The sequence below is a fragment of the Heptranchias perlo genome, chromosome 7, assembly GCF_035084215.1.
Source record: "Heptranchias perlo isolate sHepPer1 chromosome 7, sHepPer1.hap1, whole genome shotgun sequence".
Classification (NCBI taxonomy): Eukaryota; Metazoa; Chordata; class Chondrichthyes; order Hexanchiformes; family Hexanchidae; genus Heptranchias; species Heptranchias perlo.
In genome coordinates, this window is record NC_090331.1 from 42138719 (window position 1) to 42151067 (window position 12349).

Consider the following 12349-nt stretch of genomic DNA (forward strand, 5'->3'; position numbering starts at 1 on the left):
CAGATGCATCACCATCAGCTGGGTTCCACACACTGCAGTTTACCTACTGCAGGGATATTAAGAATTCTGCCTCTCTCTATAATTTACAATTATTTCTCACAAATCAATTGAACAAATTTGAAGAAAACATATATTTTGTTCTTGCACCAGATTTTTAAGAATAAATGAGTCTGTAAGATAATTCATTTGTAATCCTGTTAAAATGTCTGAAGAGTTCCCCTCAATTGAGATGCTCTTTATTACAAAGTTCATCCTGTATTTCCCACTATGGGCAGTATTAAAATTTAACAAATAAGAAGGTATATTCTTTAACATGTTTAGAAACCATCTATGTTTTTAACATGACCAATCTTCAGAAGCCCAGACAGCATTAAAACAATTATTTGCCCTGCAATAATGTATTTATCAAGGAATATTTTTTTAAAAAGAGGATTATGAGCAGTTTTTGAAAAACCTGATTGCCTGTTTGAATAAAATGCTGATTGACCATTTGGCCATTTTCAATAACTTCCATTTTTATTTTCCAGATTTTCAGCATTCATAGTTTATCTTTTTATTACTCAGGTCTTCTAGGATGTAATTGTCACCAAGTGTTACTTTGTATAAAATTCAAAGAAAGATGTTGAATAATCTGAGTAGATACGAATTCCTTATTCCTGCTTGAGGGTACTGAGAGTTTGTTGAAGAATGTATTTTATACACATTCTACAATTGTAAAGTAATGTATATATTTTGATGCTCAAGTGTCTGAGGCAGCAGTTGCAATTGCCATGTCAGAAGCAACAACTGTCCTTTGGTCTTCTGTTGATGGGACCTACGTTACAGATCATTCAGGAGCTATCACACGCTACATAGCCATGCAAACGACCATTATAGTACCATAGATACTGGGTACCAAGGATCCTCAGCGAAGACAGCCATCTCCTGACCCTTTGTCAGTAATGACTGCCTCCTCCTCTACCCTACTTCCTCTTGGCCACTCATGCTTTATATGGCATCACGTGAATTGTTCTCAATCCCCCCAAAAGGGGGTGTCATTGGATTGATGATTACGAGGATGAAATGCAATTATGTAGTTGGTGAAGAGTGGCTGGATGTTGCTGAAGCAGAGGGGTCATGCTGCTCTTCCTCTGCTTGTTACTACACCACACCAACCAGGGCAGAAAAAGAAGAGCGGTAAGCAGAAGTAGATGAGCTACACAATGGTCATTGAGCTTAATATCTGAGCTTAAGTATTTGCAGTGTATTATGATTAAAGATTGCATTTGAGCAGCAGGAACTAAAGAGACATGATGGAACAATTGTCCGGACCAACCTCCAGCTGACACTCTCCTTCTTTTTCTTCACCTTTCATTGCTTCTCCCTTATGCTTGCCCAAAAGTTCTAGACTTCTTCCTTGTAAGGAGTGAGAAGCTAGAGGTTTAGAGTTGCACCACCGTGACAGTTCATTTGTTTTTGGTTATGGGCCTTCTAGTGAGATGGCCTGGTGCTTGCAGGATGTGGAATGGAATCCAGGTCTCAGTCAGCGTTCCTTAATGGGGTTGATAACAGGTGCCGGAAACAAGCAAACATGTATGTGTGTCTTTCATTGCTTCCCTTCATGTTAGTCTGTGAGTGAAGGAACACTTGCAAGAAGAGGGCGAATAAAGGGTCTTGTAGTACTTCTTGTATATTTCAGGGAAATAGTACACAATACAACAGTGACTACACTTCAAAAAAGTACTTCATTGGCTGTTATACGCTTTGGGACGACCTGAGGTCGTGAAAAAAAAGATGCTATATAAATGCAAGTCTTTCTTTCTTCTTACTTTCTTATTCAACACAGGGAAAGCAAGATGGGTGGAAATGTGAAACTTGCTTAATAACATTGCATTGGTTCAAGTTGTGACAGCCTCCCATTATCTTGGCTAACTTGGTGCGTCAATGAACTTCTTCTGGAACTGCGTAACTGTGTGGGAGTTGCTGATAATAGTGCTCATTGTTGAGCCTGCACCATGCCCTTCATGGGCCAGCTTCCCTTGGTGTCAAAAATCTGTTGCTTCCTTTGTCTGATTTCTGACAATAACGCTTCAACTGAGGAGCCTGTAAATTTAGGGCATCCCTTTACTACGGTTGTTCCAATTTAATGTATACATGAAATGGCTGGTGCAGCCACTTGAACGCTATAGCAGCGCTGGATTTTTGCCCTATCCCCAAGAGGCAAGCTCTGAACAGAGGGAGAAAATAGTGTTGAGAACCCATCCATAATATTAATATGCAGTTGCTCCAGGAAAATAGGACAGGATCACACTGGCAGATGGAAGTGTGATAGATACACTTCCGGCTGTGACTCTGTCTCAGAATAAAATTCGGCCCTTCATTTCTTTCTTTTGGGCAAAGTAATTCTTGAATATGAGCAAACATATTTTTTGTTCAGTGCAACCAGAAATTTAGGTTTGTGTAATTTTCTACTTATTTATTTGTTCATGCAAAGTCTTTATACTCTGCTCTTTTTGTACTTCAAGAAGACATTTGGCTATCTCATGCTATTTTTCACTCCAATTTATTGTTTAAATTAAGAATGCTAATAAAATCCTTTAGTATAATTCTTTAAGAGTGCACAAATTATATATAGCCATGTTCTAACACTGTCCTAGCGATAAACTACACAGCAAGCTTGGTAGACCTTTATTTCTTCTCAGATATTGCTAGACAGGACAAGGCAAAGGTTACAGAACAAAACAATACTTGTGAAAGAGATTGTTTGTGAAAACAAGCAGATTTTGGACATTTTCAGGAATTGTTATTCAGAAGTAGATTCTGCATCTTTGCCAGTAGCACTGAACATGATCTCTGTGTTGCCTTCCACGTTTCTTGCATACTTCAGGATTTTGCAGATGTTATTGCAGGACTCAGCAATCCACCATCCACACTGTGGCAGATTACCAAATCTGTTTTTTTTTTGCAAAATAAAGGAACACCAACATAATTTTCTAAGGTAACAGATTGCATGAATGTTGAAATGCATGCAACTCCACAGAATCCAATCTGACTCTACAGTTGGAAAGGGTTGTCTTTTGTGAATAATCAGATGGTCTGTGATACTTACAATGTTACCCATCTGTTGGCTAATTTCACATGATCGCATCACAACATGTTCATTCTGTCACAATTGACACTCCCCTGGTGGTTTGAGGCTGACAACAATATACAAGGTTGGCTGTTAGGTGAGAATGTTCTTTTTTAAGAGGATTAAGATGTACCAACATGACCAGATGCAACACTTTTCTGTATTTTTTTTCCTTTTGCACAGACTGAAATCTTGGTTGATAACTATGTTGCTTCATTTCTAAACCTCCGCAGACAAAAATTATAATGAGATGCATCCTGTCATAAAAGTATTTTACAGCACATTTTGGCCTTCTCAAGGTGCAATTTCATTTTCATTGTCATGTCAGATGGTATTTTAAAATATAATCTTCTGAAAATATTTTTGTATTGCACTGTATACAACATTGCCAGTTGTGATTCTCATTTCTAAGAATGTTTTGGTATTCTTGGAAAACGTAAATAAACTGGTGAATGAATGCTATCCAGCAGATAAAATGTATTTAGAATATCAAAAGGCATTTGCTAAAGTTCCACATGTGGATCTTTTAAATAGAATAAGGCTCAAGGAATTAGTAGAAAATTAATGAGCTGGATTGAAAACTGGCTTAGCAACAGGAAGCAAGATGATAAATAGAAAAAGCTCCATCTGCAGTTACAATGATGAGTGGAATCTCATACCTGGCTGTCCTGCTGTTCACACTATTCATAAATAAATAATATTTGCATTCATGCAGCATCTTAACATGTTGAAATGTCTCAAAGCATTTCACACAATTAATTATTTTTGAAGTGCAACAACTTGTTATGCAGGCAAATGCAGCAGCAATCTGCACCAGTAAACTCATGCAAACCAACTTACGGCACTGAGATGAATGACCAGTTAATCTTTTATTTGGTGGCATTGGTTAAGGGAAGAAAATTGATCAAGACATCAAGCAAACTCCCTGCACTTCTTTGAATAGTAATATGGGATATTAAACACTCACTTGAACCACTGGAACAGGTAGCTAAGCCCATGATTTAACATACTGTTCAAAGGAAAACATTCCCGACAATGCCGCAATTTCTCAGTAGTGAACTGGAGTGTCCGTATAAGTTATAAAACTCTTGATATAGGACTCAAACTGTAAACCTTATGAACCAGTAGCATGAGTGCTAACAATTAAGCTAAGCCAACATTCAAATAAACATTTTGGAGCGTGTTTCTTGTATAACATTGTAAAGTTGATTGTTGATACCAAGCTATGCATCCAGCACAAGGAAGATAAACAACATGCAGATAAGTTTGCAGATGGGCTAAGGAATGGCAAAATGAATTTATATAAGGCCACCAAGATGAGATAGGTTGTCCATCCTCAGAAATGGTTTCAGTGGACAAAAAGTTGAACCACTCTCTCCTACATTATTTGTTGACCCACTCGTTGACCTGCTTGATCTGTCCTCCTCTCTCTCTAATATATCCAGATTACTATCATGGAAGTCCTTTTCATCAGTTTTTTCCCAGCTCCTGAAAATCCATTCATTGTCACCCACCTATTGGTGCCCATGTAAACCCCTACCTCTGGTTTCTCCCATTCCCATTGTAGGATTTTATCCACCCATTGATCAAGTTTAAAACCTAGGAAGTACCCTATCATTTAGGCTGATGTGATAAATAAAACAGTTAAGCTAGGGAAGCAGGGGGAGGGGATAACAGTATGGACCAATTAGGAAGGATGTACATAAATGCAACAAGAAGGACAAGGAATGATCTCGGCTGAATACCAGAGCACAAGAAATAAAATTCTTGAGTTAGAAATGATAGTAAATAGGAAGCTAATAGATATCACAGGAGTTATTGAAACCTGATCTGAAGAGGATGACTGGGGAAGAAATCTGCATGGCTCTGTGTGCTTCTAAAAGGATAGAGGGAAAGAAAGGGGATGGCTTTGAGTGAAAGGAACTGGGAATTGGGTAGTTATATTGGGTAGATCTGAAAGATAGAAAGGAGGAAATATTACTGGTATGAATATCATATTTTTGACTGCATAGTTTAAATCTGAGGATCTTGAGGGAAGCTAGGAAAGGAATAGTGGAGACTTTGAGAGTAGCTTTCCAAAATTCTTTGGAAAGGAAAATTGTGCCAGAGGACTGGAGAGTGGCAAATGTTACTCCCCTCTTCAAAAAAGGAGATAGGGATAAACCAGGAAAATACAGAACAATTAGTCCCACTTCAGCTGTTGCTGAGTACTTATTGAAACATGAGCTAATCAGGGACAGTCAGCATGTGTTTCTAAAAGGAAGGTTGTGCTTGACCATGTTTATAGAAATCTTTGAAATATGACCAGAGCAGCTAGTTAAATGAAATGCAACCAATGTGGTTTATCTGGATTTGCATAAACTATATAATCTATTTATGGCAAAGATAATAGCATACGGAATTGAGGAAAATGTGGCCCTATGAATAGATAGTGGGACAGCAAAAGTAAGAATGGAAAGATGTGGTAAGTGGTGTTCCACAGGTTTCTGTGTTGGGGCCACTTTTATTTACTTTATACTTTGGAACCGAGGGAACAACATCTAAATTTGCTGATGATGACAAATTGGGGATATAGCAAATTGTGACAAAGATTGTGCAAGATTGGAGAAAGACGTAGATAGGCTAGCATGATGTGCAGATAGGTGGCGGATGCAGTTGACTGGAGATAAATGTGAAATAATACATCTCAGAATTAATGACAGGAAATACACCTTAAATGGTAAATTTTAAATGGAATTGAAGAGCAGATATAGTGTTGTGAAAATACATGTCATTGAAGATCACAGGACAAGTAAATAAGGCCATTAAATTGCATAATCCTTAGTTTTGTATCTAACAGCATGAATACAAAAACAAAAAGGTAATGTTTAATTTGCACAAGATCTCCTGCCATTGTTGGGGTATTAGTCCTAATTTTCCAATAATGGAAGAAATGGGGTTGAGCTGGTACAGAATTTGAATAGGCTAAAACTTGCTCAAAGAATTTAGTCTGTTGCGCACTTAGCAAGGATTAGAAAATCTGATGAGGGAACTACCGTTAAAGATCTGCAGCTCACCATGAAATGGGAAGATGTGGTGGGATAGAAAAGTGAAGAAATTGATCACATGGTACAGTGGAGAGGTGTGGGTAACACTGCTCCCTTTGATGCTGAAGAGTTGGAAGTCCTGCTGCAGGAGGTACACCAAAGCAGAGTAGCCTATCGTGCAAGCTGCATTGAAGAATGTTGCTGATTCATTTCACTAAAATCAGTGGGTCCTTTGCACCCGACTACAAATGAGAAAAAATTTGCTGGTACCAAGAGGAAAGTGATGGTAAGTGTGTTCTTCACTATTTCTTGTGGTTAGCAACTGGTGCATCTGGAATGCCTTAGATGTCATACTCCTGTATTTGGTGGCCCCCTATGAACAATTTTTAATTTGAAGTAACCAACACGTTCAGAGTCCAGTAAGCAATTTCCATGCTCAGTATCCTATATGAACTGAGAATACTGAAGGAAAATATTGGCAGCAAAAAAAAATTCAGTTTCCAACAAAAACAACTAGTACACAGGGCACAATGCAAAAGCATTGAACAGAAAATACAAATGAAAAAAAAACTTCTCTGATGAACATGATATTTAAGATGGCTGCTTAAGTGGGCCAGACCCCAGGATCTTTGATGCGCTCATGTAAAACAGATAAGCAGCACACTGTGGGCAGTCCTTTGAGTGCAGGAATGATTCTGATGAGGGACTTAATTTGCATAATTAATTAAAATAAGGATGGGGAGGGTGAGGAAAAGGGGAAGGGAGGAAAGAACAAAAGGGAAGGTCTGTAAGAGAGTGGAGGGCAGGAGTGATTAAATGACAAAAGGGGTGGTAATGGGTCAAGTAAAGAAACAATGGGTCTAGAGGTTGTGTAAATGGCAACAGCAGAACCATTACCTGCTGTCTGAAAAAATGGGAGTAGTAGTTATGATCTCAAGTTATTGAAATCAACGTTGAGTCCAGAAGGTTGCAAAGTGCCTAATTGAAAGATGACTTGCTGTTCCTCGAGCTTCATTGGAACAATGTAGGAGGCTGAGGACAGAAAAGTCAGAGTGGGAGTGAGATGGAGAATTGAAATGTCAAGCGACTGGAAGCTCAGGGTCAAGCTTGTGGGTTCATTGGTTCTATATTTATTACATGCCATTTTTTAAAACCTAATTTTTGCTCGAATTTCTCCAATTATCCATGCAATTCCAGACTTTGACACACTCTTTACTCCTTAGCATATGCTGCGAGTGTTGCTATGTAGGAGTGTGCACAATTTAAACGTGCAGTCTGCACCCCAGACACATTTTAGAATTTTTTTGAGAATTAAGTCGCAGGGCATTGAACTTGGAACTTCCTGCTCTGGGGGTGAAACATGCAGATACTCATACCAAACCTCCCAAGGAAACGTGGTGGTGATCATATCTCAAAAGATGCTGGACTTAAGCCAACCATACCTGAGCCCTTTGTCATGTCCCGTCTGATCCCAGCTAGTATCTGCCACACTGTACCCCCTTCCCCAAAAACAAAATAATATTCTTTGGGCGCTCAATACTTATTGCTTTTCAAGTGTCATTCCCATCTGTCCTCTTGTGGCAACTCCACAGCAATAACTACCATTGTGGTGAGGGGCCGTGACTCTCTCAGCATTACAGTGCAGGCGGCAGAGTGAGATAACAAGGCAAGTGACGGTCGGGGGAGTTTGTACTTTGTGACCGTTTGTGGCCTCGCGCCGCCCCGTGGTTTGTATCTCGGCTCGAGCCGCCGACAGCGCGACCACAACTGGCAGCTCAGCACGTCCGGGCTGTTTATCGGCTGGGACCTGCGCCTGACACAGACACTAACAAGGGGAGCAAACACCCACCAGAGGAAACAATTCAAGAAAAAAAAAGTTTGGGGTAGTTTTATTTGCGACCCCCGCCCCCGCAAAGGACACGCGGCCACGTCTCCGCTTCCTTTGCCAAGGCCGCGGCTGATCATTGGCTCCAGGCTGTGAGCGGGGCAGCGAAGACTGGTGAGGAAAAGGGAAACCAGCAGAAACAGCATCCTGACAGCAACATGGAGAGCAATATGAGTGTGGAGCGGAACTGTCAGAGTAAAGGAGACACGCAGGCAAACGGCAGCAGGGGCGAGGAGAAGTGTGCGAGTGTCCAGGAAGAAGAGGGGAGAAAGGTATGAGCAGTCACACTGCGAAATTCCCACTTTGTGCGCTCGCCGAGGCGAAACCTGCAACTTTCTACAGGGTAGAAGTCAAATTACAAGCTGGTAACTAAAGGCCTGTTTGCATTTAGTTCAGAACTTTAGTAATTTAAGGCTAAACGTTTATTGAGGCAAGCAGCCAACAACTGTTGACTGCCAAAACTCAAATGGACAAATTGATACTCCAGAAATATCTCAACGAACCGTCTCGTACTTGAAATAGGCTTTAATCACAGGAATTGACTATGTACTAAGAAAGCGGTTGCCAAAGTAAATAAACGTTGCGTCATTCTGCGTTTGTACTGTGCTGATTTGGTAGTCTGTGTATCATGTGATACTGATAACGTTGAATGTTTTAAACATTGGAATTGGCGTATAAAGTGTATATAGATATATGTATAATCTATATCTCGCAACCAGTGAATTACTTATTGAAGTATGTTTTTAACTAAATGTAGTAGCCAAATTGTTGCACAGCAAGGTCCATCAAAAAGCAAATGGGATAAATAACAATTTGCATTTATTTAGCGCCTTCAACGTGGTAAAATATCGCAAGGCGCTTCACAGGTACGTAATCAGACAAAAAGTTGACACACAGCCTTAGAGATTGGGACAGGTGACAAAAAAGCTTGGTTAAAGTAGGTTTTAAGGAGTATCTTAAAGGTGGAGAGTTTTACAGAGGGAATTCCAGATTTCAGGGCCTGGACAGCTGAAAGCACGGCCACCAATGGTAGGGCAAAGGAAGTCGGGAATACGCAAGAGGCCAGAATTGGAAGAATGCACAGTTCTTAGAGGGTTGTCGGGCTGGAGGAGATGTGGGAGGGAGGAGGCCATGGAGGCATTTGAACACTAGGATGAGAATTTTTAAATCGAGGTATTTGGGGACCGGGAGCCAATGATGGTCAGCGAGCAGTAGGGTGATGAGTGAATGGGACTTGGAGCGAGTTAGAATAAGGGCAGCAGAGGTTTGGATGAGCTCAAGTTAATGGAGGGTGGAAGATGGGAGACCGGCTATGAGAGCATTGGAATAGTCGAGTCTGGTGGTAACAAAAGCATGGATGTGGGTTTCAGCAGCAGATGGACTGAGGCATGGGTTTTGACAGGTGGTATCACGGAGGTGGAAGTAGGTGATCTTCATGATGGAGAGGATATGGGGTCAAAAACTAAGCTCCGGGTCAAATAGGATGCCAATGTTGTGAACAGTCTGAGATTGTGGCCAGGAAGGTGGATGGAATTGGTGGCTAGGGAATGGAGTTTGTTTCGGGGGCCACAGACAATGGCTTTGGTCTTCCCAATGTTTAATTGGAGGAAATTTCTACTCATCCAGTACTGGATGTCAGACAAGCAGCCTGACAACATGGAGGTGGTGGAGGGGTTGAGAGAGATGGTGGTGAGTTAAAGCTGGGTGTCGTTAGCATACACGTGGAATCTGATGTGTTTTCAGATGAATGTTGCTAAGGGGCAGCATGTAGATGAGAAGTAGGAGGGGGACAAGGAAGATCCTTGGGGACTCCAGAAGTAATGGCATGGGAAGAGAAGCCATTGCAGGAGATTGTCTAGTTTATCTGTTTTTGGTTGTGTTGATTGAGCGATGAATGCTGGCCAGATCATCAAGAGACCTTCCTATTCTTCGAATCATGCAATGGGAGCTTTTACATCCAGCTGGATTGCTGGATTGCAGTTGCAGTTAGTGTAAATTCAGCCTGAATATGGAGTCAGGAACTGAGCCTGACACCAGAGCGAAGAAGAGTCTACCTGGAGGAGGTTGTCACATTCCACTTCACTTAGAAGTCAGTTCGGGCCACGATGGCCAATTTACACCACACAAGTTCAGTGTTGGTGCCAAGGCAAAACCGCTTTGCATCAATGTTAAATTTGCAGTTTGATTGCACTGTAAAATGAAGGGTTCTGATGATGTCATAAACTGTTGACTTTACTCCTGCAGTTCGTGAATGTTCCAGAACTAACTTGGAGGATGAGTTATAGTCTTAAACACAGCTTAAACTATTTATCATTTTATTGCTTATGTTAAGAAAAGTCAACTTTTCATGCTGTTAGAGGGCTGGTGTTCCAAACATGATAGATGTGAAAATGTAATAAAGATGATAGTGATGTAGGACCTGAAGGTATACTGGATCATATGATTTGTGTTGAGTTTTTCCACACCAGAAATTTCATGAGAAGTAATCAGTATTTTGTAGAGAAACACTGCAGGCAGTATGGAAAACATGCTGAATGAAAGACTTTAGGGCTAGGTTTCTAACTATATATTGTCAGAAGGTAGAAATTCTAGCCCACTATATCATGAAATCATTTGTTAATTATACAGTTTCCAACTTAGATTTTTCATAATTCAATCAAATAAGATGGAATTCTGTTCTTATTATTTTTCGGAGAATTTTCTTTTTTAAAAAAAAAGAACCGCTAAAGTAAGACAGTAACGTACTGAACTTTGGCATACTGAAACTCTGAAAGTACCCCAACAGCTCCCTGAACTGCATGCTGAGTGGTATCCTGAATGCTTCCTTGCTGATATGCATCGTGCGCACACTCCATCTCATTCTGGATCTTGCCTCCTGAATAGAAACTGCCAAAATGGAGAAAGGATATGTTTGAAATGAGGCTAGAGGCGCTTTAGGGACTTGATTAGGATGAATTGTAAAAGGGCCAGTCAATTATTGTTTTACTGAGGAAACTATCCAAGACAAAGTGGAGCCTTGCCAAACTGGAGTAAAGTTGCCTTGAAGGATGTGGTCGTTACTTTGAAAAGGGGGTACATGCTCAGAATGCAAAGTGGACAAGATTCTTTTCCTGTGATTGACAGTGCAGAAAAGGGTCCTGTCCATTAGTGACCCCATTCTAAAGGTGTGGAAGGGAGGTCCAGAGTTCGTAGCCAGCCCAAGATGGCTGGATAGATGCAAAAAGTGTCACTGTTTAAAATCGGTCGCATGAAGTACATACATAGTAAGGCATGTCCCACATTCCTAATGTTCAGCAATCCTAGTGAGGCACATCCAGTATAGTATAGGAAACCTTTCAAGAATCGTAATGTCAGTTCCTTTTCCACAAGGCCCAGTCATAATATTTGGATGAACATCAAATTTTTCATGGAATGTTTTCATTCTTGGTTTGTACTGTGTGTCATGCTTGCACAAGCAGAAACTTCCCACCAAGGCCATTCTTACTGTGGGCAATATTCCAGTACATTATGCAGGTAAGGCCCTTCGCAGGACAGACATGGCAGTATTGAATTGTGCATTTTCATTTTGTTAGCAGAAACTGAGTTTTCTCCAAGCTCACTAAGTAACTTAATTTAAGTTAAATAACTGTTCTGAATAAAGTAATTTTTCAACACTTCTTGAACTTCAACGCATGCTAAAACTTTAAATAAACAGCATTTGCAAAACAGCAAAATAAATAGAAATAAATATAAACAAAGCAAAAACACAAAAGCAGAGCTACTGAATTTCTGCTTCACCAAATGACCCTGGTGGAATTATTGGGACAGTGATGGTTTTGTCTTTGTATTAGCTGTTGGTCGGTTGCAATGATTTTGGTAAGGGAATATTGTGTTAGGAAGAGGAACTAATCTGGGTTTAGGTGTGGGATGGGTTAATAAATCTAGTGTGGAGCAGCTGCTTTAGGCTTGCATGAGTGGGTTTGTTGTTGTGTTTGAAAATAGAACTGATTTGTGATGTTATTCCACTCATGCTTTCAACTGTGTGTGTGCCAACAGATGTAACTTTTAAATAGATAACAGGGATTGAGTTGAAGGCTGTAAGCTAATCAAAGGATTCAGATGACAATCGCTAAGAATGATTATAAACCTATGCAGATCTCCCGTGGCATTGCTAATGGTGAGTCAGAGGATACACTATCCTATAACAGTAGGGATGTTCATGCCATGTAGGGGAAAACATCAGGGCTGCTGATTTGCAGTAACTGAATAAGTCAAATTTCATTTTTACTAAGTAGTATTCTGGGACTTTTACTGGTAGTTTAGAGATCGAATTCCAAGACTGTTCATGAT

The 12349-nt window shown here is 40.3% G+C and overlaps 1 protein-coding gene across 6 annotated transcripts in view; it reads left to right on the forward strand.

Moving 5' to 3' along the window:
* Positions 1-7865: 7865 nt before the first annotated feature.
* The window catches only part of LOC137323649 (RNA-binding motif, single-stranded-interacting protein 1-like), a 506296-nt gene continuing 501812 nt past the window's right edge, over positions 7866-12349 (forward strand). The window contains exon 1 of one of the 6 annotated variants that reach the window (XM_067987386.1): positions 7866-8292. In XM_067987386.1, the coding sequence (XP_067843487.1) occupies positions 8179-8292 (114 nt within the window). In that variant the 5' untranslated portion in view covers positions 7866-8178. Of the gene's footprint in view, positions 8293-8364; positions 8386-12349 lie in introns of those variants that run through there. The other 5 variants (XM_067987388.1, XM_067987390.1, XM_067987384.1 and 2 more) reach the window with 5 other exon arrangements.